Here is a 25427-nt window from a genome sequence, read left to right on the forward strand (position 1 = left end):
GCAGAAGCACCTCATTAGAATTAATTGGGAGGATGAATAGGGGAATGAGGTTTTCTTAATCAATTGGCTGATAGCCTAGGTGCCATGGGTCACAGACACGCCTCAAAACACCCCATAATACCCAAGTCAGCCTGCATCCTGCAGGGGTCAATGCAACTGAATGGGGAGCTCTAAAAATTATATTCCTAACTTCCCTTCCCACAGGATGAAGACCTATTACGCAATGACCATATTCTTCCCAATCTGAAGGAAGAAGATTGGCTTGTCATAAGAGGACTTTGGTTAGACACTCAGAAGAATTAATGCACCACTTATTTGAATAGGCATAGGGAACAGGAACCTCAGCTTGAATGTGAAGCCTTAGTGAGGTTGACTTTGGACCGCCTCTCTTCACTGGGAGTGTGGTCTCCAGGGGTTTGTATCATGTCAGCAACTTGGTTTCTCTGATCTTGGACTGGTCCCATGCCTGTTGTGGGCCTTCATTTCCCAGTAGAGTCAGGACAGTGGTGAACTGGATGACCCTGTAGTCTTTCCAGCTGTGACAGTCCCTGGTTTGGTGGTGTGGGATGATTTCTTTGCCCTGGGTCCCACCCCATGCAGGCAGGCAGAGCTATGTGACTTCCAGGAATGCCAGGCTCAGAACTTTGGAGATTTGGATGCCAGGCACCACAGAGGACTATCTTCATGAATACCCTCTGTCTTGTCTTCAGAATTTCTAGGCAACCTGCAGACTGGGTTTTGAAGTTCTCAGCTTTCCTGGAGGTGGGAAAAGGTCCCTTGTCCCCATGACAAAGCTGATCACTAAGAACCTAAACGTGCTGGGCTCATGTCACACACCAGGGAAGCTCCATCTCCCTGTACCTCCCTCAAGAGCCACCATGTGCCAGGACAGCAACTCTAAGACAGGAACCTCACCTCCTCCCCCAAAGTTTTCTCCCAGAACTCCTGGGTTTGGTGGAGGGAAGTGACTCTCACCAAGAACCTTCAGATCTGGGACTCCATCTCTTGCTCTCCAGCCCTCGGCCTCTAATCCTCATTCTCTAGTCCAGCTTCTTATTGAGACCTTCTCAACTTTGATTGAGATTGATGCCATCATCTCTTTTGGTGCCTTCCTGAGGCAGAACCAGTCCTGAAATCACACATTCAGAAGTGCCCCTCTCTGTCTACAGCCCTAGATTCCCATGAACACCCCAAACACCATGCTGGTTCTTTGCCTCCTTGGACCTGCCCTTCTCCTTCGTCTTTACATTCATTTGCACCGCTCCTCCCCCAACTATACCTGCTACCAACCCCTCTCCTGCCTGCCTCTGTGGGCAGGGGGCTCTTCCTTGCTAAGGCTGGTCCTTTCTATACCCTGGGCCCTTCCTCTCTTCACAGACCTTGCTTTCCCTGCCCTCTCATGTCCTCAGTTTTCCACCTGGTACTTCCCTTTTGCATTTATACAAGCTCCCCCCAGTCCTGGACATGTCAAAAAGGAAAAAGGAATTGATACAAAGCTCTCTAGATTCCTGCAGCTGGAACCAATATGGGCCTCTTCCTCACTTTTCCTCTCCATGGAAAGCTTTTTCCTTTCACCTGGGTTCCCCAGAGACAGTAGGCCTTCCTTGCCTGAAGGACAGTGGACACTCTCCAACCTCACTGAGTCTGGACAGCCCACCCACCCTAATACCATTCTGCATAGTGCTTCCCTTATCAGGATTTTGTTTTTTTTTTTTTTAAGCCTGGTACTCTCTACTCCTGTCCCCACAGTCCAGGCCCCTTTTCCAGATTCCAAACCCAGAACCAGCTTCCCACAGGACATCTCCATTTGCAATTCCAGAGACTCTTTGTACCCATGAGCTGTCCTCCCTCAACCTGCCACCTCCATGTGGCTCCATCTTGTTAGGCAGTACCTACATCTGTCTTCTGCTTTCAAAACCAGAAAGCGAAGCATACATGCTGCTGGCTGTCTTTTCCTCCCACCACATGCAGTCCTTCATGAAATCCTCATGAAACGGCCGCCCAACTCTCCCTGAAAAGCCCCACTTCTCCATGACCACTGCCAACAGCCTGGTCCAAGCCGCCATCATCGCTCGCTTGGACACCCGCCACCGCCTCCTGATGGTTCCCTTCTCCTCCAGAATTGCAACCCAACCTCACGATGCAGCCACAGGGCCTGTTCAAAATCAGGAATCTGTGCTTCTGCTTGGGATAGTCTTTAGGATGAGATTTACCTTTTTCTGCTTTAGCTTCCAAGTTGCACTCCTGAGCCTAGTACACCTTACCCGGTCTAGTTCATCTTGTTCCACGCCATGCTCAATGAAGACTTCAATCAGCTCTTGAGACATGCCATATGTTGCCTTACCTCAGGACCTTCACACCAACTGGTCCCTAGCCCATGTGCCCAGCTTCCAGGCTCAGGCACATTCCCTTTTCTTCCAGGTTCTGGTGTGCTATTTTCTCCTGTATCCATCTGGAACCACATCCTAACCCCTTGAACTTCATTTTCTCTTCCTTCCTTCCTTTGTTTTCTTCCTTTCTCTCTCTTTCTCCCGCCCTTTCTCTCTCTCTTTCCCTCCTTCCTTTTTTGCTTCCTTCCTTTTGCCAGTCTAGGGCTTGAACTCAGGGCTTGGGCACTGTCCCTTAGCTTTTTAACAACAACAAAAAAAATCTTTGTGTGTGTGTGTGTGTGTGTGTGTGTGTGTGTGTGTGTGTGTGTGTGTGTGTGTAATGTCAGTCAGGGGTCTTGAACTCAGGGCCTGGACACTGTCCCCAAGCTTTTTCACTCAAGGCTAGTACTCTACCACTTTGAGCCACAGCATCACTTTTGGTTTTCTGGGGTGGTTAATTGGAGATGAGGATCTCACACACTTTCCTGCTTAGGCTGGCTTCAAACCATGATCCTCAGATCTCAGCCTGCTGAGTTGCTAGGATTACAGGCGTGAGCAACCACTGCCTGGCTTCCTTTAGCTTTTTTGCTTCAGACTAGGACTCTACCACTTGAGCCATACCTCTACTTCTAGCTTTCTGGTGGTAAACTGGAGATAAGCAACTCATGAACTTTCCTGCCACAGCCGGCTTCAAACTGTGATCCTCAGATCTCAACCTCCTGAGTAGCTAGAATTACAGGTGTGAGTCACAGGTGCCAACCTTGAACTTCATGTTCTATCCCCTGTTTCATCATTGTGTTTATTCCTAAACCTTCAACTCAGGGGTCAGAGCCTGGGCCAGTCTCATTTCTAACTATAGTGCTTCGCACAGTGATAAGGTTCAGCACTGAATAAATCTTTGTTAACAAATGACCCAACTGTGGTATCTGCCCGCCCTCCTTACTACCAAGAAGTTCCCACTGACCTCTGACATCTGTGGAAAGAGGCTGATGGCCAGCGGCAGGGCCAGGCCAAAGGCTGCCAGGCACACGAGGCTTTGCACAGGCAGGAGCAGCCTTGGACGCGCCTGTAGGAGAGCTGTCCTGTTGAGGAGAAGAAGAAGGAGCCCTATGAGGCCCAAAGAAGGAGTGAGCTGGTGCTAGCCACCATGCTGGGTCCCACTCCACCTCAGGACCAGGGAAGCATGGCTGCGTAGCCAGTGCCTGCATGCAGCTAAATAGATGTAGTGGAATTCCATCTTTGGGTCCTTCTGCAATCATCACTGCTTTCCCTAGGCCTGGACATGAAAGACACTGCTGTACCTTCAACTACTCAAGTCATAAATGGACACTTGTAGGAGACCCACACAGTGTTCATTCAGGCTCTATCAGGGTTACACACCAAGAAGACAAGAGAAAGTCTGTCAGCCCTGCTTCTAGACACACACACACATTGATCACCTTCAATGGTACTTCATAATTAAATAGCAAACGAATCAGAGTTGGTGGGGGTCCATGGGAGTAGAGTTGGGAACAAAGCACACATATACCTACACACACAGGCACACACACACATAACCCCAAAAGAGATGATCCTGTCTTACGAGTGGGAGCAGAAGGCCTTCCACTGAACATCTTATCAGCTTCCACTCAAGAGCCCTGGCGAAGGACAGTGATCTGGCCAAGGCCAAGGCCAACTCTGCCAGAGACAGAAAGCTCTTGGCTTTCACCTTCAAGACCCTTTGCCAGCTTCATCCTTAGTATATCACAGCTGGTACCCACTCTTTATAACAGCAGTCTTTGGAGTTGGGATTCCTCCCTTTCAAGGATCCTTAAGTCCTTAATCTCCAGGACGGAATAGATTCCTCAGACAGAATAGAGGCCACACTGGCTAGCCAGCATACCTGTACAATACCTCTAGGAGCTATTTGGCATGCCACTTGGGAGGCCCAGGGGTACCAGGAATATGGACTATGTGCCAGAGGATATTAGATGGACACTAGGTCTGACCTTAACAGTTACATCAACATACATGTGACCAGCTCCTGGTATAAAAGGGACATGTTGGGGCTCTGTCCCTTCCCCACTTAAGTAGGCCTGGCCCTGACCATAGTTGAGAGATCTCTGGATCTTAAATATCCATCAAAGGCCCTGTGTGTTAAAGGTTTAGTTTTCAGCATGGTGCTATTGAAGCTGATGCCTGGCTAGGCAGCAGTGGCTCACTCCTGTAATCCTAGCTACTCAAGAGGCTGAGATCTGAGGATTGCGGTTTGAAGCCAGCCTAGGCAGAAAAATCCCTGTGAAACTCTTATCTCCAATTAACCACTAAAAAATCCAGAAGTGGAACTGTGGCTCAAGTGATAAAGCGCTAACCTTGAGCATGAAAAGGCTCAGGGACAGCCTAGGCCATGAGTTCAAGCCCCACAACCAACAGAAAAAGAAGGAAGGAAGAAAAGAAGGAAGGAAGGAAGGAAGGAAGGAAGGAAGGAAGGAAGGAAGGAAGGAAGGAAGGAAGGAAAAAGGAGGGCCTAATAGGAAATCTTCAGGTCACTGAAAGAATGAGACACCACCCCTTTCTCTTCACTTTCTGTCCATCAGGAGGTTGGGTTTGAGTTGCCTTCCACAGGCCTAAAGCAACAGGGCCATTAGATCATGGGTAGAATGTTCTGAACCTATGAACCAAATAAATCTTTTCTCTTTATAAATTGATGATCTCAAGCATTTGTTATAGTAACTACTACCTTAAGGAACAAGGCCTCAGTGTGTGGGTGTGTGGTCAGGCAAAACTCCTGTATCACCCTTATCTTTTAGAACACTTATCCCAAGAGCCCCAACATGGGAGCAGTAGTTCTCACTTCCATGTGCACCAGAATGATCTCGTGGCTGGTTAAAAATACAAACTCCTTAGAGGCCCTTGAGCCATAAGATCCTAGGTTTTAGACCCTTATCATGAGTCTTAAATTGATGATTCCTTGATTACTTCTGAGGAACCCCATGCCAGGATGCTCCCGCTCAGGTATTAATAAAGAATTACACATCACTCCTGTGAAAACAAAAGGGTCAGTCCCACTAGGCCCCAAGTAAGTGTTCAGTAATTATGTTACCATTATAGTTGTGGTTATTGCCTACTTTATGAATGAGGAGGTAAGATCCCTGTGGCCAGCTGTCCAACAGCCAGAGCTGAAGCCAAAGTGGAGCTACTAGAGAAGAGGCAGTTTCCAAAGATGAAGCACAGGGCAAAGAAACCTACAGCAAGCTCAGACTCAATCTCTCCTTCTGATCCATGCTAGCCCATACCTCCTGGACTTCCACAGGAGGTATGGAGAGACTGGGAGAGGCTGATACTGGCCCTAAATGGGCTTCCAGCTGAGATCAACTTCTAAGCCAAACCTGGAAGGTGGGGCACACAGTTGACTCCCTAGCTAAAGTAAGGCTACCTTCCTGTTCCAGTGGCAGTGGCAGGAAACAGGAAGCTCCTGGAGGCACAACTTGGAGGGTCACTGAAGACAGGACAGGGTAAGGGAAAAATGAATGAAACTCTTCCAGGCAGGTGGGGACAGGACCTGGGCTCAGTCCTTGGTTCTTACTGAGGGCCAAGGGGACACCAGACAGAACTCCTTTCAAGTGGGTTGTGACCTTGACTCCTCTCAAGAGGATGTCTGTCTGAAGTCTCCTTCTGGGCAAGTGAGGGTTCAGGAAGCTCCCCTTCTCCCCCCTCCCATCCACCCACCCCTCCCAGCCTAAGCTCCCAACTCAGGATGGAGGTCCCAGGCTGCAGGCAAAATTGAGTCCTTAGCCCAGAGCACGGAGCTAACACAGCAGGATGGGGGAGGGGAGGAGGAGAGAGAAATGGCAGGAAGGGATTGGAAAGGCAGCTGGGGGAGTTAAAATATGCAGATGGAGAGATGTGCGAATGCCTGGAGAAAGGAAAGACCCGGATCCCAGGGAGTGAAGGAAGCTGGGGGAGCGGATTCAGGGACCCACTGTGGGTGCTGCCTGGACCCTCACATTGCTTAGATCCAGTCTGTTGTGTTTTTCCTGTCTCAGGGCTACAGGTGTAGGGGAGTAAACGGTGGCCCTCTGGATCTGGCATATGCACCTGCCTCTGTATTGGGTGGTGGTTACATACAGGAAGCATCCAACCCTGGGTCTGAACCCAGCTAGTAGATGCTGTGGGGAGGGCCTGGGGTGTGAACCCTATACCTGCAGGGGTGGTGGGGGCAGAGGATGTCTCTGGAGTGAAAACCTTTGCTAAGTTTCACTTCCATCTTATCCGAGCAGAAGGCCTAGGCTCCTTGGCTCTGAGTGCTCCCGGAGAGGATAAACTGAGGCCAGAGGCAAGCAAGTTGAATCCCAGCACTCCCCCTCCCCCAGCCACCACACAACAGCTGGTCTCGCAGTGCAGTGCATTCCTTCAGCACTTGGAGCGCAGTTTTCCTTTGCACTCCATTAATTTGCAAGTAGGCTGCTTTGTAAGTGTTCTTTTGTCTTTTCTCCCAGCCTGTCCAGACCCCCTCACCCAACCCGGGCACAGGGTGGGGGTGGGGGTAAAGGGGGACGTCCCCTCCCACTAGAAGAAAATGTGGTACTTGGGAAGGCCCTACAAAGAATGCAAAAGGACAAGCCTCAAAAAGCAAGATGATGAGGACAAGTATCCATAGTTTTCAGGGAAACTGAGGCTGGGGAAAGTTCCATGACTACAGCACACTGACAGAAAGTGGTTGAACAAGAGTCTAGATTTCATTTGCTACTAGAAATCTCAGCTCACCCCACCTTTCCTTCCACTCACTCTTGTGGTTCCCACTATATGTGAGCCCTGGAAGTCTTTGAGACATGAACTAGATCTCCTTTTGATATTCTTTGGGGAACTCTGGGCCTAGACTCTTTCTTTTTCCCCAGAGAACCTCTCAGGAGCTCCAGGAAAGGACCAAGCACTTTCAAAACTGCCAGGAGCCTCAAATAGCTAACCTTTCACTACCCTTCAGAGGCCTTCTTTGGAGCCCAAACAGATCCAGACAATGTGTCACCCCAGACACAGGCTGGAAAGGTTCAGAACTAGAATAATCATAGTACCATCTCCTAAGGCTTCCAAATCAAAGTTTAAGTCCTCAAAGAAACAAGAGACACTAACCATCATTCCACTTTCTGAAAATTCAGCTCAGATACAGACTGAGAAGGCAATAATACAAACCATGTCCTCTCTCCCTCCTCCCACTCTGCAAATTCTTGCTGATGGACAGGTCTGTGGATGATAGCTGAACCAACTTCCTACCTCCTCCTGGTTCTAGTTCTAGGTCTCAGGGTACCCTAAGACCTGTATACTGGGCTGGGAATGCAATACTGTGAGATAGGACAGGGCTATAGCCCAGATGAACAAAGGATGTCCTACAACGCTATAGCCCAGCCAGCCAAGTGCTTCCATGTTCCGTCCTTCACAGCAGTGTGATACCAGCCATGGGCAGGTGGGACTCTATCTCCCTAAGCAGCTTTCCTGAGCCCCAGGAGATCAGCTTGCTACAAATCCTAGGCTTCTAATGCCCTTCAGTGCCTATTTGAGAATAAGGATGTTTCACCTGTCCTGTGAATGCTCTGTCTTACCACACTGGTACAAGTGCTAGGTTACCAGTGCATGACAGACCTATTTCACATTTTCAAAGTCCAGGATTCAGCAGAACTGAAGACAGAAGTCTTGTCTTCCTCATTTACTCCTTGTCTCTGCCAGTACTTTCAGTTATTGATATTTGGGGACAATCTCAGTTTATGAGGGGGCTATATACACAAGGGCCACAGCAAACTTGCAAACTTCCATACCACATGATGAGATGATGATGATCATGATTTTGAAGTTCTGAAGATCTAACCCAGGGCCTTTAACATGTTAGGCAAGTGCTTTGCCACTGAGCTACATATCCAGTCCCAGATTTTCCTAAATTCCAGTGCTTAACATGCCCCTGCTCAGGAATACCTAGAGGCTCCATCCTCTTCTACAAAAGAGAGGGTTCCTCTCAGCTGGGCACACAGGGCCCCTCATTTAGTACCAGTATGCTTTGCTTCTGCCAGATTGGACCCTTCCAAGCTAGAAACCCTGCCCAGAAAGACCACTCTTCTTCAAAGTCCTATCCTACACTCAGGCTCAGTGTGGCTCTTCTCCAGAGACTAGAACCTTGCTGCTGGGCCCATAGTGCTGCCTCCTCGCAAAGCCCCCACTGGCCCTCATCACACTCTACCTGGTCTCACCTGTGGCTGACAAGGTATACTTGTCTTTCTGATGTCAGACCCAATGGAGGGCAGGACCTAAATTCATGCTGATGATGTAACACGGTCTTAAGACCTGAGAGCAGCCAATGTGATAGAAAGAGCCCAGGCTAGCCTACCATCCTTGACCATCCTAGTTCTACCATTCTCTAGTGTGTGACTATAATTAGAAGACACACATCTCTTTGCTTTCTTTCCCAAATCTGTAAAATGGGGATGTCATCATACCTTTTCACACTGTTAGGAGGATTAAATGAGAGCACTCATTCATTCATTTGTTCATTCATTTGTTCATTCATTTGTTCAACTATTACTGAACACACACACACACACACACACACACACACACACACACACACACTGTTCCTTAGGCTTGAACCCTGGGCTTGGGTGCTGTCTTTGAGATTTTGTGTTCAAGTCTAGTGCTCTACCACTAGAGCCACAGCTCCACTTCTGGTTTTGGGGTGTTTAATTAGAGATAAAAGTCTTACAGACTTTCCTACCTGGGCTGGCTTCAAACCACAATCTTCTGATCTCAGCCTCCTAAGTAACTAGGATTACAGGTGTGAGCCACAGACACCCAGCTATGTTCACTTATTCTTTATGGTCATGACAAATATGCATCCTTAGAACATCTCTCTGAGAACATCTCTCCTGTTTTGTAAGAAGAAACTAAGTCTCATCAAGGTGCTAAGTTACTTCATGGTAGATGCTTTCAAGGGGTAGTGCTAACCCCAAATCTAGTCTTCTTATAATCCCCAGCCTCTGTCGCTTAGTGGTCCCGCATTGTTTGTAGAGTATGGACATTCTCTCGCTCTTTCTCTCTCTCATTGTCTTTCTCTCTCTCTCTCTCCCTCCCTCTCTTTCTCTTTCTCTCTCTCAGGCACACAGATACTCCCTCAAACTGCCAACCCCTCAGAACTGGGCCAGCCTTGTTCACAGACTGTCTCTGGGATAGTCTGTGGATAGTCACATGGGATCTGCATAGCATAAGTCCATGAATTCTCAAGGAACCATTGCAGCCTCACTGTCTGGAAGTCTGAAAATGGAGCAGGATATTTTCCATCCTTGAAACAAAAACGAGCAAGCTGCCAGCAGCTCCCTTCCTTTGCTCTGGGCCCACTGGTTCCTCTTCCTCACTCTCCTCCCCAACAGCTCCTCCATCCTGCTGCCCAACTCACTTCTCCAGCATGGACATGACGATCGGGGGAAGCACCAGGATGGGCATGGGCAGGACCACTCGCGTCAGTGCCGTCTCCAGCAGGGCCTGCGGGGGGGGAGGGGGGAGAGGAGACAGGCTGTGGTGAGAGGGGTTGGGGTGGGGGTGAGGGCCAGCCACCTGGCAGTGAACTGCTGCCCTGGAGCCTTAGGTGTGTGTGCACATCTGGCAGCATGGAATTATTCATGGCACAGTTCACTAACTATATTCTAGACACCAGGAAAAAAACCCCACATCTTCATCTTCTTACCACACACATTTGAAAAGAGCAGATTCCTGTCACCTGCCATGTGCAGGGAGAGGTGGTAACAGAAGCATCCCAGGAAGGCACTGGTGTTCAGGAGGTCCATGGAGGACCTGAGATACTCTCAAAACAAAGCAGAAGCAGGGCTCAATGTGGGGGCTCATGCCTATAGCCCTAGCCACTTAGGAAGCTGAGGATTGCCATTTGAAGGCAAACTAAGCACACAAATCTGACTCTTTATCTCTAAAAGATGAAGAGCAAAAAGCTAGAACTGGAAGCATGGCTCAAATGATAGAATACTAGCCATGAGTGAAAAAGCCTCGCAAGAGTACCAGACCTTGAGTTCAAGCTCCAGTACACACACACACACACACACACACACACACACACACACACACACACACACACACACACACAGGTGTGGTTAACACCTATAATCTCAGCTTCTCAGGAAGCAGAGGTAGGAGGCTCTTGGTCCTATCAGCCTGGGCAAAAGCTGGAGACCTAATTTTGAAATATAATAAAAGCATGGATGGGGACATAGCCCAAGTGGTAGGGTGCTTGCAAGCACTCCACCCCAGTATCACCAACCAGCCAACCAACAAAACAATAATACCAAAAAATAAAGCAGGCATTGTAAGAGCCAGAACAAACAGCTAGAGCCAGCTGAGCCACTGAAGGCTGGGTACTGAGGAGAGGGAAGAGGTTGTGGGTGTACTTATTAGAGATTCAGAAGTCCTGGCATCTCCTGGCTCTGGAGAAAAGCTTCTGCTAAGCAACTGAAGTGTCTCTATGTAGGCTCTGACTAGGCCTTTGCTCTTGGAGAACCCATGGGATTCCTGAGGGTCATAGCATGGTCACAACTCAGCGGCAGTTCTGTGTTTGGACAGTCACTGTGGGGAGTCCCTTTAGCCCTATGGCTCCCATCCTCAGTGGAGGCCCCAGAAATGGCTCAGAGCTCACCAATCCCTACTTTTTCCCCAGGCAGCAAGTAATAGGTCAAGTCCGACTGAAGGAAGCCCAGGGCTGCAGGAGCTTGGCTTGCCTTGTGGTTGGGTTGTGCGGAGAATTATGGCTGACCTCTCTCACAAGGGCTGGTTGCAGAAGGAGGCTAGGAACACATAGAAAATTGAGGCTAAGCCAGGGGCCAGTGGCTCATGCCTGTAATCCTAGCTACTTAGGAGGCTGAGATCTGAGGATCTTGGTTCAAAGCCAGCCCAGGCAGGAAAGTCCATGAGACTCTTATCTCCAATAAAGCACTAGAAAACTGGAAGTGGTGCTACAGCTCAAGCAGTAGAGCGCTTGCCTTGAGCTGAAGAGCTAAGGGATAGTGCCCAAGCCCAGAGTTCAAGCCCCAGAGCCAACAAAAAGAAAAAAGAAAATTGAGGCTAAATCCACTCTGATGATGGTTGGAAGGCTGAAAGTTTCTCTCAGGAACTTGGACTTTTCATGATTAGTCCCAGGTAGAGAAAAGGATGGAAGGCCTTAGAGCTAGGGAACCGACTAGAGGATGCACTATTGGCATGGCACCTCTCTCCCTTCAAAGCCCTGGATGGGTCCTGAACTTCCTGAGACTGGTGGTGAGGGAGGATCTATGGCTATGAAGAGGCCTCATGGACAGGAGAAAGGCTCTGGCCTCAAGTGGGAGCTGCTGAGAGACAGGGGCTGGAGCAGAGGTGAACGCTCAGTCCATGCATGGCTGACTACTTATTCCATCCCCAGCACTTGCAGGCCAGAGCCTGGGGTAGCAGGATGAGCCATCAACCATCAGGATAAAGGCTGGGAAAGCACAGGATATGGGTTTTAAGTCCCATGTGCTAGAGTGGATGGGACCAGGGAAGCCATAGGTAAATGAGGGTCTTGTGAGAACACTCTTCAAACCATGTACTGGCCTCTACAAGCCTGAAATCCTTACACTCACTGTGCTGGCTCCCACTGCTAAAGTCCCCACTAATCACACTACCTGCCATTGCTCAGGCTTTCCGTTCATACCCAGGAGGATGTGGAGTCCTAGGGAGGGTGGTGGCAGGGTCCTGTGCCTTGGACTGGGGAAAAAGCCCTGGGGATTCTCCTCTGCCCTCACCAATTAACACCTCAACTGAGGAGTTGGGTCCTGAGGGGCTGAGAGGAGAAATGGAGACCTTTCATAGTGTCGATGAGAGGGAGGTCGAAGTGAGGAACCATCAGAGGGGACAAATTTGACTGGGAACAGACTGTGAGGCCTAGGGCTCATACACAGTGGGGCTGGGGTAGGCCGCAGTGAGGAGGAGACATCCAGAGCACAAAAACAGCGTACTATGGTGATGCACATATTATGGGAAAACCAATCCCTTCCCAGGGCCTCTGCCCCCCCCCCCCCCCCCCTTCCCGGCCAACTTACATGTCTGGCTGCAATCTTGGAGGAGCCCACAAGGTTGCCATCAGCATCCAGGACATCAATCCCTTCCTCCAGCTCCCCGTACCGCATGAGGACCACGTTGCAGATATTGGCACTGGCTGAAGAAAGAGAGAGAGAGGTGCAAAAGCAGGGGTGAGGTGAAGGATGGCTTTTAACTTGGCTCCTTCCCTGTTCAGGCCACAAGGGTGCTCAGGATGTGGTTCTGTCATCCTATTAGCCTGGGGAGGGATCTGGAGTCCCTCAGGCACCTGGCAAGTAAAAATAACAGGTGTTAGGGGGAAAGTATTCAAAGCTCAGGGAGTTCAAGGTCGCTGCCCTATATGGCAAGCCCTATAATCAGATGAAGTAGCTTCTAATCTAGAAGGATCTCAAGACCCTCTTTTTTGAGGTCTGGTGTTCCATCACCAGCAGCTCAGCTCCCTGGGCCACCCGGGGCTCTCTTGAAGTGCTAGTTCCCATGTTCCATATTCAGCCCCTCCTGCCTCTGCTCAGAGTGAATCAAATTCCCAGAGATTTGCATCCCTGACAGCAGGTGCCAGAGCAGGCAGGAACCTCAGTGCTCACCCAGCACCACCCCCTCATCATATGGATGGAGATGGAGATGCAGAGGGGAGGGGGAACTTCTCTGAGGTCACACAGAGAAGTGGGACAGAGCAGACAATCGACAGTGTCTAAACCTCTAGGTACCCAGGAGCAGGTACGTGGGGCCAGGCAGAGTGGTTCAGACACTTCAATTGGCCCCGCCTCTCCCTGAGCTCATGGGGACTTGGACTGAGAGGAGGCTCCTGGCTTGTTAGTAAAGCACTAGATGCGGAGTCTGGGGGGCATGAATCAGTTAGTGACTAGCACAGGGTACCTCTTCTTGCCATCCTCAACCGGGATTCACTGGGCTGATTGTGAGGTGCTGGTACAGATCTGGACTGAACTCCTCCAGCCCTGCTTCAGGATGGAAGTGGGGAGACTTGGGGGTAGTAGGCGGGTGGGAAGTAGGGGGGTGACAAATGCAGAGCCCGCCTGCTCCATTCCTCCCCCCAAAGCGCCTTGCTGTGTTTAAAGTTTTAATTTTTGCTAATTAATGTCAATTAATTTTGTATAATGAGTGTTTAATTTTGGGGAGTGTGTGAGCCTGGGAGCGACTGCAGTTCTGGGCTGTGAACGCTGATTAGCATCAACACCTGCTGCTTCCCCCCCTCTGGTGGGGGGGGCACCGGGTTTGGGGAGTTGGAGGGGTGGCAAGGCCCAGTGTGCCAGAGGAGTAGGAGGGAGCCCACAGATGCTCCTGAGGTCAAAGCCAATGGCTAGGGAGCCCCACAGTCCAGAGTGCTCACAGCTGGGGGACAAGGCCTCTGGAGATGAGGGGTGGCTTAAAAGCTTGGGCCCTCTGAACCTCAGTCTCTATTGCCATAAAGGGAGGAGGTGGAATAAACCAAGGCAAAGACCGAGAGGCTTTGCAGTCTTTGGAGAGGAAAAGCAGGAGAGCAAAACACAGTTCTAAAATGTATTTAGAGCACATATGTCATCTCTGCTGTCTCCACACTGTGTAATGCTAACCACAGCGGGCCCCCTCAAGCCTCCCGTCCTCTGGGCCCACGGCAGACACGCTCACCTGTCTCAACAGTGGCTTTCAAGCAGGGGCAATTTGGGGAGACATTTGGTCACGTCTGGAGGCATTTTTGGTTCCCAAGATCTGGAAGTGCATGTGAAGGTGCTACTAGCGCATAGGAGATGGGATGGCCAGAGCTGCTAAAGGTCTCTTGGCTCCAAGGACAGCTCCACAAGAGATTATTGGTCCTCAAATGTCAACCGTGCAGATATTGAGAAATTCTTATCTCAGCCACAGCAGGAGAATTAAGAAAGAGCAGCAGGGAATGACCTGGAGGAAGGGGGGCATCTGGGTTTGGGTCAGTCTTAACTCTTATGTTTTTCCAGGTATCCCAGGACACCCAGGGCCCTAAAAGGGCCCCTGAAAGGTCTTGGTACCTGGCCGCATGTTACTGACCCGCCCTCTAGTGGTTGGAGCTATGCTCTGCATCCCCAAGTTGAGGCTGCTAGGTTCGGTTCCCATAATAACCAAGAAAATCACTGGAGGGGAGAAGGGCTTTCTGCCCTGAGAGACATGGATCCCTGCCGCCTGAGAATACCTTCCACCACTGCCGCCACCAGCACCACCATCAACACCACCACTGCCGCCACCACCACTTCAGGCAGAGCCAGATTACAGTTATGTGATCTCTGAGCACAGGCTGCACCCACACCCACACCCACACCAGGTCAGAGGAAGCTGAAGACAGTCAAAATGTCTCCAGTCCCTATTTTGTATGTATATGTGTGAGAAAGCCTGGCAGACAAAGAAGAGAGTGTGTCAACTTGGAGATGTAGACCAGCCCCAGGTTCATGGTGGCATCTACAATTCCCAGATGTGGACTATAGAGGTAGCAGGGCACAGAAGGGCTTGGTTCAAACACAAAACCACATGACACCAAAGGCAAAAGCCAGCCTCCTTTTTTTTTTTTTCCCTCAGGCAGCCTCTCTACGACCTACTGGGGGCCCTATCTAAGCTAGATGGATGAAAAAAAAAGACAGGAAAAAAAAAAGCTTAAAGCCCACTTCTGAATGATGGCTGCTCCAAAGCTCCCTAGTGGGATAGTGGCCTATGTAACTCCAAGTAACTACTGCCTATGTGGATGGCCATGCCCTATAATCTCTTCTGTCCATTTACACAGAACTCGTATATGTGCATGCTTCCAACATCACTAGTCGTGAGTAGTAAGAACACAGGGCTGGTACATGCCAGAGAGGAGGGAAAGGAGGGGAGAGGAGGAATAGGGTGGAAGAGAAGAGAGAAGAGGAGAGGAGGAGAGGAAAAGAGAGGAGGAAAGGGAAATTGAAGGGAAGGGAAGGGAAGGGAAAGGGTAAAGGAAGGGAAGGGAAATGAAGGGAAGGGAAAGGGAAGGGAGGGGAAGGGAAGGGAGAGGAGGGGAGAGGAGTAGCGCAATCATAGGTCTCTTTTCTAACACAGGCAAAATATACTATTGACAGTATCATCAGGTTAATTAAGCAGTCTGTTAGAGATAATGTTAAGAAAGCTGGCACATTTTCAACTCAGATTGACACCATTCAAGACTCAACATAACTGATGTTGGAGCAGCAATGCTTGGAAATGTCATGAAAAGAGAGAGAGAGAGAAAGGAGAGAGCTTGCTTCACACTGATGGCAAGCTCAGTGTGAAGTCCTGAGGAAAACGCACTTGACTGCTGCAGATGTTCTCACATCTGACCCATTGTGAGGTAACGTCATGAAGATTGTGAACAGCTAATGAAGCACCCAGTATAAACGCCATAGTATGGGGGAAAAAAGAAAGAGAAGTAGACAAATGTGCAAGGACATTCTCAGAATGAAGGCTTCAGGGAAGTCTGTCCCAGTAGCCAGCACAGAATAAAGTAGCTCAACACAGTGCAGTCCAGCATCATACATACCTGTGTGGGAAATGGATTGGTAGGAAAGTAGTTCTATCAACTCACTGGGGAAAGGATCATTCAAACACTAGAGCCATAGGCAATTGATTTTGAGAAATTAGGATTTCATAGCTCTTCAGTTCTAAGATCTAGTTCCCCACATCTATCTATCTATCTATCTATCTATCTATCTATCTATCTATCTATCTATCTATCTATCTATCTATCTATCACCATCAGCCTATCTATGTTTATCTACCAGTACTGGAGATTTGAACTCCAGGGCCTAGCAGTTGCTAGGCAGGCAATCTACTACTGAACCACACCCTTAGATCTTTTTTGCTTTCATTATTTTTCTAATAAGGTCTCTCTTTTTGCCAAGGACAGCCTGGACTATGATTCTCCTTTTTATGCTTCCTGAGTAGTGGACAGGTGCACACCACTCTGCCTGGTCTATTTATTGATCAAAATGGGGTCTCTTGAACTTTTTGTCCAGGTTGATCTTGAACCTCAATCCTCCTACTCTCAGTAGCTAGGCTTATGGGTATGAGGCACTGAGCCCAGTTGCATTTTATCATATTTTTATGTTTGGAAAATCATGATGTGAGCCAGGTGCTAATGGCTCAAGTCTATAAATCCTAGCTGGTGAGGAGGCTGAGATCTGAGAATCAAAGTTCAAATCCAAGAGACTCTTTTGTCCAGTTAATCACCAAAAAATGATAGACACTAGCCTTGAGCAAAAAAGCTAAGGGAGAATGTGAGGCTCAGAATTCAAGCCCTAGTCTTGGCACAAAAATCAACAAGAACAAAACAATGTTGTGTGCTAAGGCATGGGGGAGGGGACATCGTACCTGCTAAGGCCACCATAACTGCCTTTATCTGTGTGATCTTTGTCACATGTAGAGGAATCTCTTCATTCAATTGTCACCTCAGCCGACCACAGCAATCCACACAGAATTTGAACTTAAACTTAGATTCCTAATTGTTGCCTAAAACATCTTTTTCAAACTTACACTATAATGGTGCACGGACATGAAAAGTTATTGTACATGCAGAAGATTGTCTGCCAGATACCAGGCAATGCAATTAAAGGCAGTAGAAATTGCCAAACCATAGATAGCTACCCTAAAGAAATGCTTGCCCATATGCACAAAGAGACATTTACAAGGATGTTAATTATAGCACTGTTTGTAAGAGCAAATAATTAGAAACAACCTAAATGTCCACCATTAGGGAACTCACATGGGAAGATCTCCAAAACAAACTGTTATGTGAAAAAAGCTACTGAGTATATGCATGATGATTTACTGTATGTAAAAACCCTGTAATTGCTATCCCCGTGCATATGTGTGCATAAATCCACAGGTAATGTTTTGGAACCTCATGCCTCACAGAGCACTGCCCTGGGAGTAAAGAACTCAATTTGAGACTTAGGGCCTGTTATTTAGAGGCTTCTGCATTTTTCACTAAATGATTGTATATTATTTGAATGTTTATAATGTGAATGTAATCATGCTATACAAACTTTTAAAGCCAACTTAGACAGGTGCTGATGGCTTACACCTATAATCCTAGCTATTTGGGAGGTTAAGAGCTCAAACCCAGCCTAGGCAGGAAAGTCTGTGAGACTCTTATCTCCAAAAACCTACCAAAAAGCTGTAAATGGAGCTGTGGCTCAAGGGATAGAATACTAGCCTTGAGCACAAAAGCTCAGTGAGTTCAAGCACTGGCACACACACATACACACACACACACACACACACACACACACACACACACATCTTAGAGATTTGTTGTTATTGTTGTTTGGTGGTGCTGGACTGAACTCAGGGCTTCACTTTGATAGGCAAGTGCTCTACCACCTGAGTCATAACACCAGTCTTGCTTTCATTCTATAAGAAATAGGAGACTGGGAAAATATATTTATTAGCTATGATAATGTTAAGCTATGGAGGTCAGTGGTGACTGATTCCCAATAACTATGGTATTCCCCAAAAATTATTTGAAATGAATAGCGACAATTCTCCCTTTGCCAGCGATTGGTGTAGAAAGGGACAGGTAACTCAACCCTAGCGAATGAGGGCTGTCTTCTGGGAATCCTAGGAAAGGTCCCATCCTGTGTGAGGGGCAGATAAAAGACAGAGCTTCTTGTCCTCCCAACACAATTGGGAAGCTTGGAATTGCTTTTGTTGTCTTATGACCATAAAAGAAGCTAGCTTGAAGAAGAAGCCCACTAGGCCACAGCAAAGCAGAGTAAAAAGGAAGGGAAGACTTGCTGATCTCATCTGAAACTAGCTGTCTGTAAAAAAACGCATTTAAAAAAATTATTATTTAAGGAGTAAAGGGTTTTTCCTTATTTCAGCAAAAATACTCACAATCAAATAGCTTCAACATTATTAAGAAAAAGATTTGGTGAAGGTGTATTGACACATCTCTGATATCCTAGCACTATAGAGGCTGAAGTAGGAGGATCACAAGCTTGAGACTAGCCTAGTCTACACAGAGGCCAGCCACAAAAAAAAAAAAAAAAAGATAAAGATAAAAAGATAAAGATAAAAAACCATGAACTCGTTCTTATGAATAGTCAAAGATAACTTTCTGAAGCTAAGAAAAAAGTCAATTTCCAAAAGTTTTTAAAAATACGTATCAGAACCTAATCCTCATTGGTTAAATGGTTTACAAAAGGCTACTTCCAGCCTGTGAGTGGTTTTCCTTACTCTGTTAGTGGTGTCTTCTGTTATATAGTTATATATTTTAATATATCAAATATATATATTTCAGTATATCAAATAAACCTTTTTCCTTTCTGTTGTGTATTTTTGGTATCATTAAGAAATTTCAGGGCTGAGGGATATAGTTGAAGTTGTAGAGCACCTGTCTAACAAGTGTGAGGACCTCAGTTTAAACTCTAGTACCAGTTTAAAAGAAAGAAAGAAATTCCACTGATACTTCAATGTTCATCTCTGCTTATTTTTTAAAGTATTAAACTATTACTTTTCACATTTAGACCTATAATCTCTTTTTTTTTTTTTTTTTTTGGTCTGGTCATGGAGTCTGAACTCTGGGCCTGGGCGCTGTCCCTCAGTTCTTCAGCTCAAGGCTAGCGCTCTACCACTTAAGCCACAGCACCACTTCTGGCTTTTTTTTTCTTTTTGCTTTATGTGGTGCTGAGGAATTGAACCCAGGGCCTCATGCATGCAAGGCAAGCGCTCTACCACTGAGCCACCTTCCCAGCCCCAAGGCCTATAATCTCTATGGAATTTATTTTAGTGTATGATATAAAATAGATATCTCCTCCTTTCATTGCACAGGGCAAAGAGTTACAACTGGGTAAAAGGTGGGAGTTTCCCCACAGCCCTGACCCTTAGTTTGATCCCCTTCCCAGAGGCAGCGACAGTAGCTAGGTACTCATGTCCTGCCCAGATGATCTGTGTATTTACAAGCGTGCATGTACCATCTTCACATGCAAATCCCAGCAGAGTGGAGTGACATTTAGTAAATGATGATGACTATCTAAATACTCGCAGTCCCTGTTACTTCATCTGAGAGGCAGTGCTGAATGGCACAGGTTTTCTTTTCAATAGCTTGGGAATCTGGGGACAGTGTCACACCCATATTGTAGTACCAAGCGAGGACCAGGAATTTCTAGACTGGAAAATCAGCCTGTAAATCTAGCTGTGGGCTGACTTCAGGGAAGATTGCTACTAACAATACATCCCTCTTCTGAAAAGCTTCCTCTTGCCGAATTGCTGTGCCCTTGGCTTCGCACTCTGCATTGGTTTCCTATGGTTGTAGATAAATGCTCAAGCCCAAATCACATACTCAAAGCCCCTTCTTCCTCCTTTGTGCATCACCCTCCCTCTGCCTCATACCTTCCGACTTTCTTTGCTTTCTGAATTTCAGGAATGGTAAAATATCTCAATTGGAAGGCCATTCTATTCAGGAAATACTGTATGTCAGGTCCTGGGCAAGCTTCTCTGAAACACTTATGAGATCCCTGTATAATTTTTGGGCCAGTCTGGTCATTGAACCCTTCTCTAAAACCCAGGAGGCCATGTAGCTCATTCTAATAACAGACTGTGCTCTTAATTAATTAATTAATTTCATCAGGAGATCTTGCCACCCTTGCTGGGCTCCCATTTATCAGAAATACTCTGACTAGTCTGATTATAGACTCCTTCCTTCATTATGGTCATCTCTCCTCCTCCTCCTCCTCCTCCTCCTCTTTCTATTTTGTGTTAGTCCTTAGGGGCTTCAACTCAGGGCCTAGACACTGTCTCTGAACTTCTTTTGTTCAAGGTTCTAGTACTTTTTTGCTTGAACCACGGCTTCATTTCCAGCTTTTTTTTTTTAGTTTATTGGAGATGAGTCCCACAGACTTTCATACCCTGGCTGGCTTCAAACCACGATCCTCAAAAAGGCTGACATCTGAGCATACACACTATCCAGTGAACTCATTCTAAGCATCCAGCCCATGAAACCCTCCTCTGCCCAGGATCTTCATCCCAGGTCCTTCAGCTAGGTTAGGTATTGGTGCCCTATTAACAATTGTGCTGTTACATTTTGGAGACCAGCACATCTTCTATCAGCGCACCTCTACAGATCTTTTTACGCTTGCTAGTGAACTTACAGCCCTGCCAGGTTGGTGGCTCCATTCCTTAAACATGAGCCATAGTCCTCCTTCATCAAAGGCAGCCATGAAATAATGGCTAGTTACCACTAGAGATTTTATCCAGCCGATTTGGACCCATTGGTCTTGTCCTTCAGAAGCCTGACACAAGCTGCAGATTCATGCTGGTTCTGAGACTTTTTCAATTCTAGATCTACTCACTTTTCCAGATAGCTCTGTCATGAGGGCTCTTTAGTGTCTCCTCAGAATCCATGGGGTACTTCTTTCTCTCTCCAAATATTCTCTCTAAATAATTCAGCTTATGTTAGATTCCTAAAATGTAGGAAGTACTGGAAGACGACTTAGAAATTATGTCTAAGGGATTTCAAACCTCAATGAAGCTTTATAGTACTTGTCACTGGAATATTTGATTTTTGTGCCATTTTGAGCATTTGCTCACTCCTTGGTCCCCAAATATCAAGTTTACAGATGCTCCTTGGTTAAGGCAGGTAGAGGGGGACTAAAATTTACTTGTGATGTGTTGGGAAAAGGGCAATGTTTGATCCCTGTGAACACTCTGCTTTAGAGATACGAGCACCCCCTTTTTATAGTTGGGGCAACCACGGCCTGAAAAGTTGGGTAACATGGCTAGGATCAGGTGATGAGTGGTGGGCCACCGATCATCTACTACAACCGCTGACCAAAAGACTGCACAAGGGTGATGGTGAAAACCTATATGAAAACCAGAACACTGCATGAGTAGCCAAGAGGGGAGCCCAAAGGCAATGAATGCCTCATAACGTGCCACTAACTGCCATGGTGGAAGCACCTGTCCCAGGGCGCAGCATAACTGCTGCCTGCTACTCACAGGGGAGGAGGGGTGGAGGAGCAGCAAGCCTGGGGATCTGTGGTTTGATTGGGGGTGGATGGGGCTCAGGTAGCACTGCAGTTACCTCCTGGATAAGGAAGGCAGGGTGGCCTGAACACAAAGAAAGATCCCTGGAGAAAAGGGCAATTGAGATGGCAAATACCCATTCAGTCTGAGGCAGAAAGGGGCTGGAGGGGTACTCATGGTGGTGGGGGGTGGGGGGATGACACTGGGTATGATACAAACAGATCTTGCAAAGACTGCCTGGATATCTTGTTCAATGGCTCACCAGTGAGCACAGAGATCTTTTTGTGGCCATGAACTACATTTTGACATTTCACAAGCGGGACTGTTGGGGAATGACACTGGGAGAAATGATTTGCCAGCAGAGGATGCTGAGGTTGGTATTTCCGGTCCACGTGGGAAGGTTTTTCTGTGGAAGGAGTTGGCTGAGGCCTGAGGCTGAGGCTCAGGCCTTCCCCACCGGGGGAGCTTAGGCCCAAATGGAGGTATTTATTAGCTGACTGCATCCATTGCCGTTACCTTCTCCACAGATACAGCCATGCAGGCTGAGGGTGACCTCCAGCGCTCCCTGCCTACATCCATGTACACAGCTTGGAGCAGCAAGTCTAGAGAAGGGCTGAGATGACCTCTGTGGTCTCTACTTCCCCCAAACCCTTGCCCAGTCCTGACAGCAACGTGTCTAGTCCCTTGGCCAGTGTCCTTCCCTCCTGCTGATGTCCCTTTCCTTTCCCCCTCTCTGCCTTTCCTTAAAGCCTCACAAAATGGCTGTTTGTGGGAACTGCCTCCCCAAGAATGGCATCTGCTCCTGGAGACTGGTGGCTGGACCTAGGGGTGTGTATTTTTCCGATGCTTCCTCTATTGACCTTTAATTACACTGTTTGCCCAGCTTCCCAAACCATTAACTTCCACCTCACAGCAACTTCCCGTCAATTAATGGAGGGCCTGCTCTGAGCTCAAGCTCCTGAACACAATTAAGCGTGACAGTCCACAAATAAGAAAGAACTGGAGAATTAATTAAGGTCTAAACAAATTAATTACCAGTCCCCAATCGATTCCGATGCCAGCACACATGCTCCTGGGCTCACCGTCTTTCCTAACATCTCCATGTATAAATAGAAACTGAGATTTCTCACGTGATTGCTGTTTTAGACCAGGGGCATGAAGAGCTCTGAAACCACCTTGAGGGAGAGAGGGGGCTGCAGGGGCATCAAGGGCTTCCCATGAACTCAGTGCATGTGCACGTGTGCGTGTGCACATGCACTCACACACACACACACACACACACACACACACACACACACACACACACACACACACACACCACACACTTCCAGCTGAAAAGCTAAGGGCCAGCTTGGGGGGAGTGTGATCCTGCCACCTCTGGACACATCCCTGTTTCTCAGTTACTGATGGCAGGAGGCCTCGGAGGCCTGGCTTTGACTAGCAAAGTATAACTTTCAGCCAGTCTGAATTTGCTAATTCTTCTGGGAAATGAGCATGGCACACTTTGTTTGTTTGTTTGTTTTTTGGGTCCGGTCGTGGGGCTTGAACTCTGGGCCTGGGCGCTGTCCCTCAGCTCTTCAGCTCAAGGCTAGCACTCACTCTACCACTTGAGCCACAGTGCCACTTCTGGCTTTTTTCTTTTTGCTTATGTGGTGCTGAGGAATCGAACCCAGGGCCTCAGGTATGCAAGGCAAGCGCTCTACCACTGAGCCACCTTCCCAGCCCAGCATGGCACACTTTGTCCTGGGGTCCTCCTAGCACAAAATGAGGATCATTGAGAAAGGGGGGGGGTAGTGGGGAAGGGAGAGAGAGGAGAGTTATGTGGTCTCTAGGAGGTCCAGATCAGGCCAGCAGAAATCTGCTGAGGTGGCCCCAGCTGAAAGGGGCTCAAGTGAGGTCTGAGAAGGGTGGGAGCAGCAAAGTTAGACCCAAGGACCAGACATCTTGTCTCTGGGGATCACAAGTCTTTCTTAACATCATAGAGCCCAGAGAGGAGATGTCTTCTCTCATCAACCTGGCTTAGAGCTGGGCAGGAACCCTGAGAAGATCTGGGCAGAGTAGTGGGGAGAAGCACTTTTTCTGGAAACCTCTTTTTACACACATACACACACACACACACACACACACACACCCCTCAACAAGACTTAATATGAGCACTTCTATTTGCTCCTCTACTTCCTCCATGTAATCCTGTCTCCTTATCACGTCAGTATCACGAAGGGACAAATAATCCTTTTACAAGGTGAAGCATATCCTGAATATGCTTCTCAGAAGCATCTACCAATAGTCTAGGGTAGGCTGGTCTAGCCTGGCAAGCAGGGGTGAATACTCCAAGCAGGATGAGGATGGAAGCCCAGCTAGCCTGCAGTGGGGCACAGCAATGCTCTATCCTGGCCATGGCAACTGAGAACAAGGTACAGGGAGGTCAAGTGGTGAGAAGACGCTGACTTTTGACCTCCTGGTAAGTGAGGGGCATCCCTTTTTGCCTCACAGCACTGTGGCAGCACAGAGCAGGGCAGTTGCAAAGTGTCTATTTGCAGATGGGTCTGAGCTGCAGAAAGGGGCAGCTTCTTTCAAGATCCTGGCCAAGCCACAACTGTCAGGGTAACAAATCACACTACATGTAACTTGTGCAACTGGCTTGGGATATATAGAATCTCAAGTAGCCCAGCAGATACTGGACTTGAGTAAGGGGGCTGAAGGCTGTGTATGAAGGGAACAATGGGAGGGAAATCAGGCTGGAGCAAAGAGTGGCAGGCAGAAAGGCTCAGAAGGAAAGAAGGGCCTGTCCTCTGAAGGAGACCCAGAGAAGTTAAGACCACCTCAAGGTCACACAGCAAGATGGCTGCAGAGCGGGGCTGGAACAGGCCCCTGGCAAAGTTCTTATCTGAAGCTTGGCTCAAGAACAGATTACATCTGGTGGAGTCCCAGATCCAGTTCAGGGCAGCTAACAGCTGCCCCTTCTCAGGCTGTTTTTGACCCTCTAGCCCAATAACCATGAACACCAGTTGGGCAGCCACGTTGGCTCAATTAGGCCCTTAACGAAGTTAGATCTAAAGAGTTATTCCATTAATGGCCCATAACAGAAATAGCTGAGAGTTCATTAAAAGTGTGGAGTTGCTATAGCAATTATCTGGGTTGGCTGAGTGGTTGGTTTGGGGGGTTCATTAGCCTCTGGGCCATTGAAGAGGTGAGATTGCCCTATACACATCCCCCACCTTCTCAGGGGGACTTCGCTGGTGCTCTAAAGCACTTTTCTGTCGATAGAGTATGGTCTGTGGCCTCATTTCCTTCCTTCTTTCTTTCCTTCCTTCCTTCCTTTCTTCTTTCCTTCCTTCCTCCCTCCCTCCTTTCCTTCCTCTTTTCTCTCTTTCCCTTGCTTTCTTTTTATCTTCCTTTCTCTCTCTTTCTTCTTTTCTTTCTTTCTCTTCCTTTCTCTCTCTCTCTTTCCTTCTTCCTTTCTTTTTTCTCCAGTACTGGGTTTTACTCTGGGCCTTACACTCACTGGCTTACTCACTCAGTTGTCCCTTACCACTTGAACCATGCATCTAGCTTGACTTTTGTGGGTTATTTTGGAGACAGAATCTGACAGACATTTTGATCTGGCCTGGCTTTGAACCAAGATACTTTAGATAACCATTTTCTGAGTAGCTAGGCTACTAGTTGTTCATTTCTTTTGGAAAAAAAAATCTATCATATGTCTATGTCCAAACAAGGTATGTTTCTTTGTGGTATCCTAAGGGCCAGAGGAAGCCTTGACCCTTTTTTGAGACAGAATCCCTTGACGCATGAAGCTGACAGACCCCCCTCAGAACAATGCATAAAACTAATTCGAAGAATTACTAAGAGATTTCATTGGAACAAGTTATCAAAAAAATTTAAATTGTGATTTAGTAAGAGATGTACCTTTTTCTGTTGTCACTTGTGAGGTTTGAACTCTGGTGCTATCCCTAGCTATTTTTGCTCAAGGCTAGCTAGCACTCTACCACTTTGAGCCACAGAACC

At 47.8% G+C, this 25427-nt stretch overlaps 1 protein-coding gene across 3 annotated transcripts in view; it reads right to left on the bottom strand.

Annotated features, from left to right (window-relative positions):
* The window catches only part of Sfxn5 (sideroflexin 5), a 113175-nt gene that overhangs the window by 14415 nt on the left and 73333 nt on the right, over window positions 1-25427 (bottom strand). The window contains exons 11-13 of one of the 3 annotated variants that reach the window (XM_042699815.1): window positions 12446-12561; window positions 9784-9869; window positions 3334-3451 (exon numbers count right to left, since the gene is read on the bottom strand). In XM_042699815.1, the coding sequence (XP_042555749.1) occupies window positions 3334-3451; window positions 9784-9869; window positions 12446-12561 (320 nt within the window). The remainder of the gene's footprint in view (window positions 1-3333; window positions 3452-9783; window positions 9870-12445; window positions 12562-25427) is intronic. The other 2 variants (XM_042699816.1, XM_042699817.1) reach the window with 2 other exon arrangements.

This window comes from Dipodomys spectabilis, unplaced genomic scaffold (genome assembly GCF_019054845.1).
Source record: "Dipodomys spectabilis isolate Male_0828 unplaced genomic scaffold, ASM1905484v1 ptg000262l, whole genome shotgun sequence".
In the NCBI taxonomy this organism is placed as follows: Eukaryota; Metazoa; Chordata; class Mammalia; order Rodentia; family Heteromyidae; genus Dipodomys; species Dipodomys spectabilis.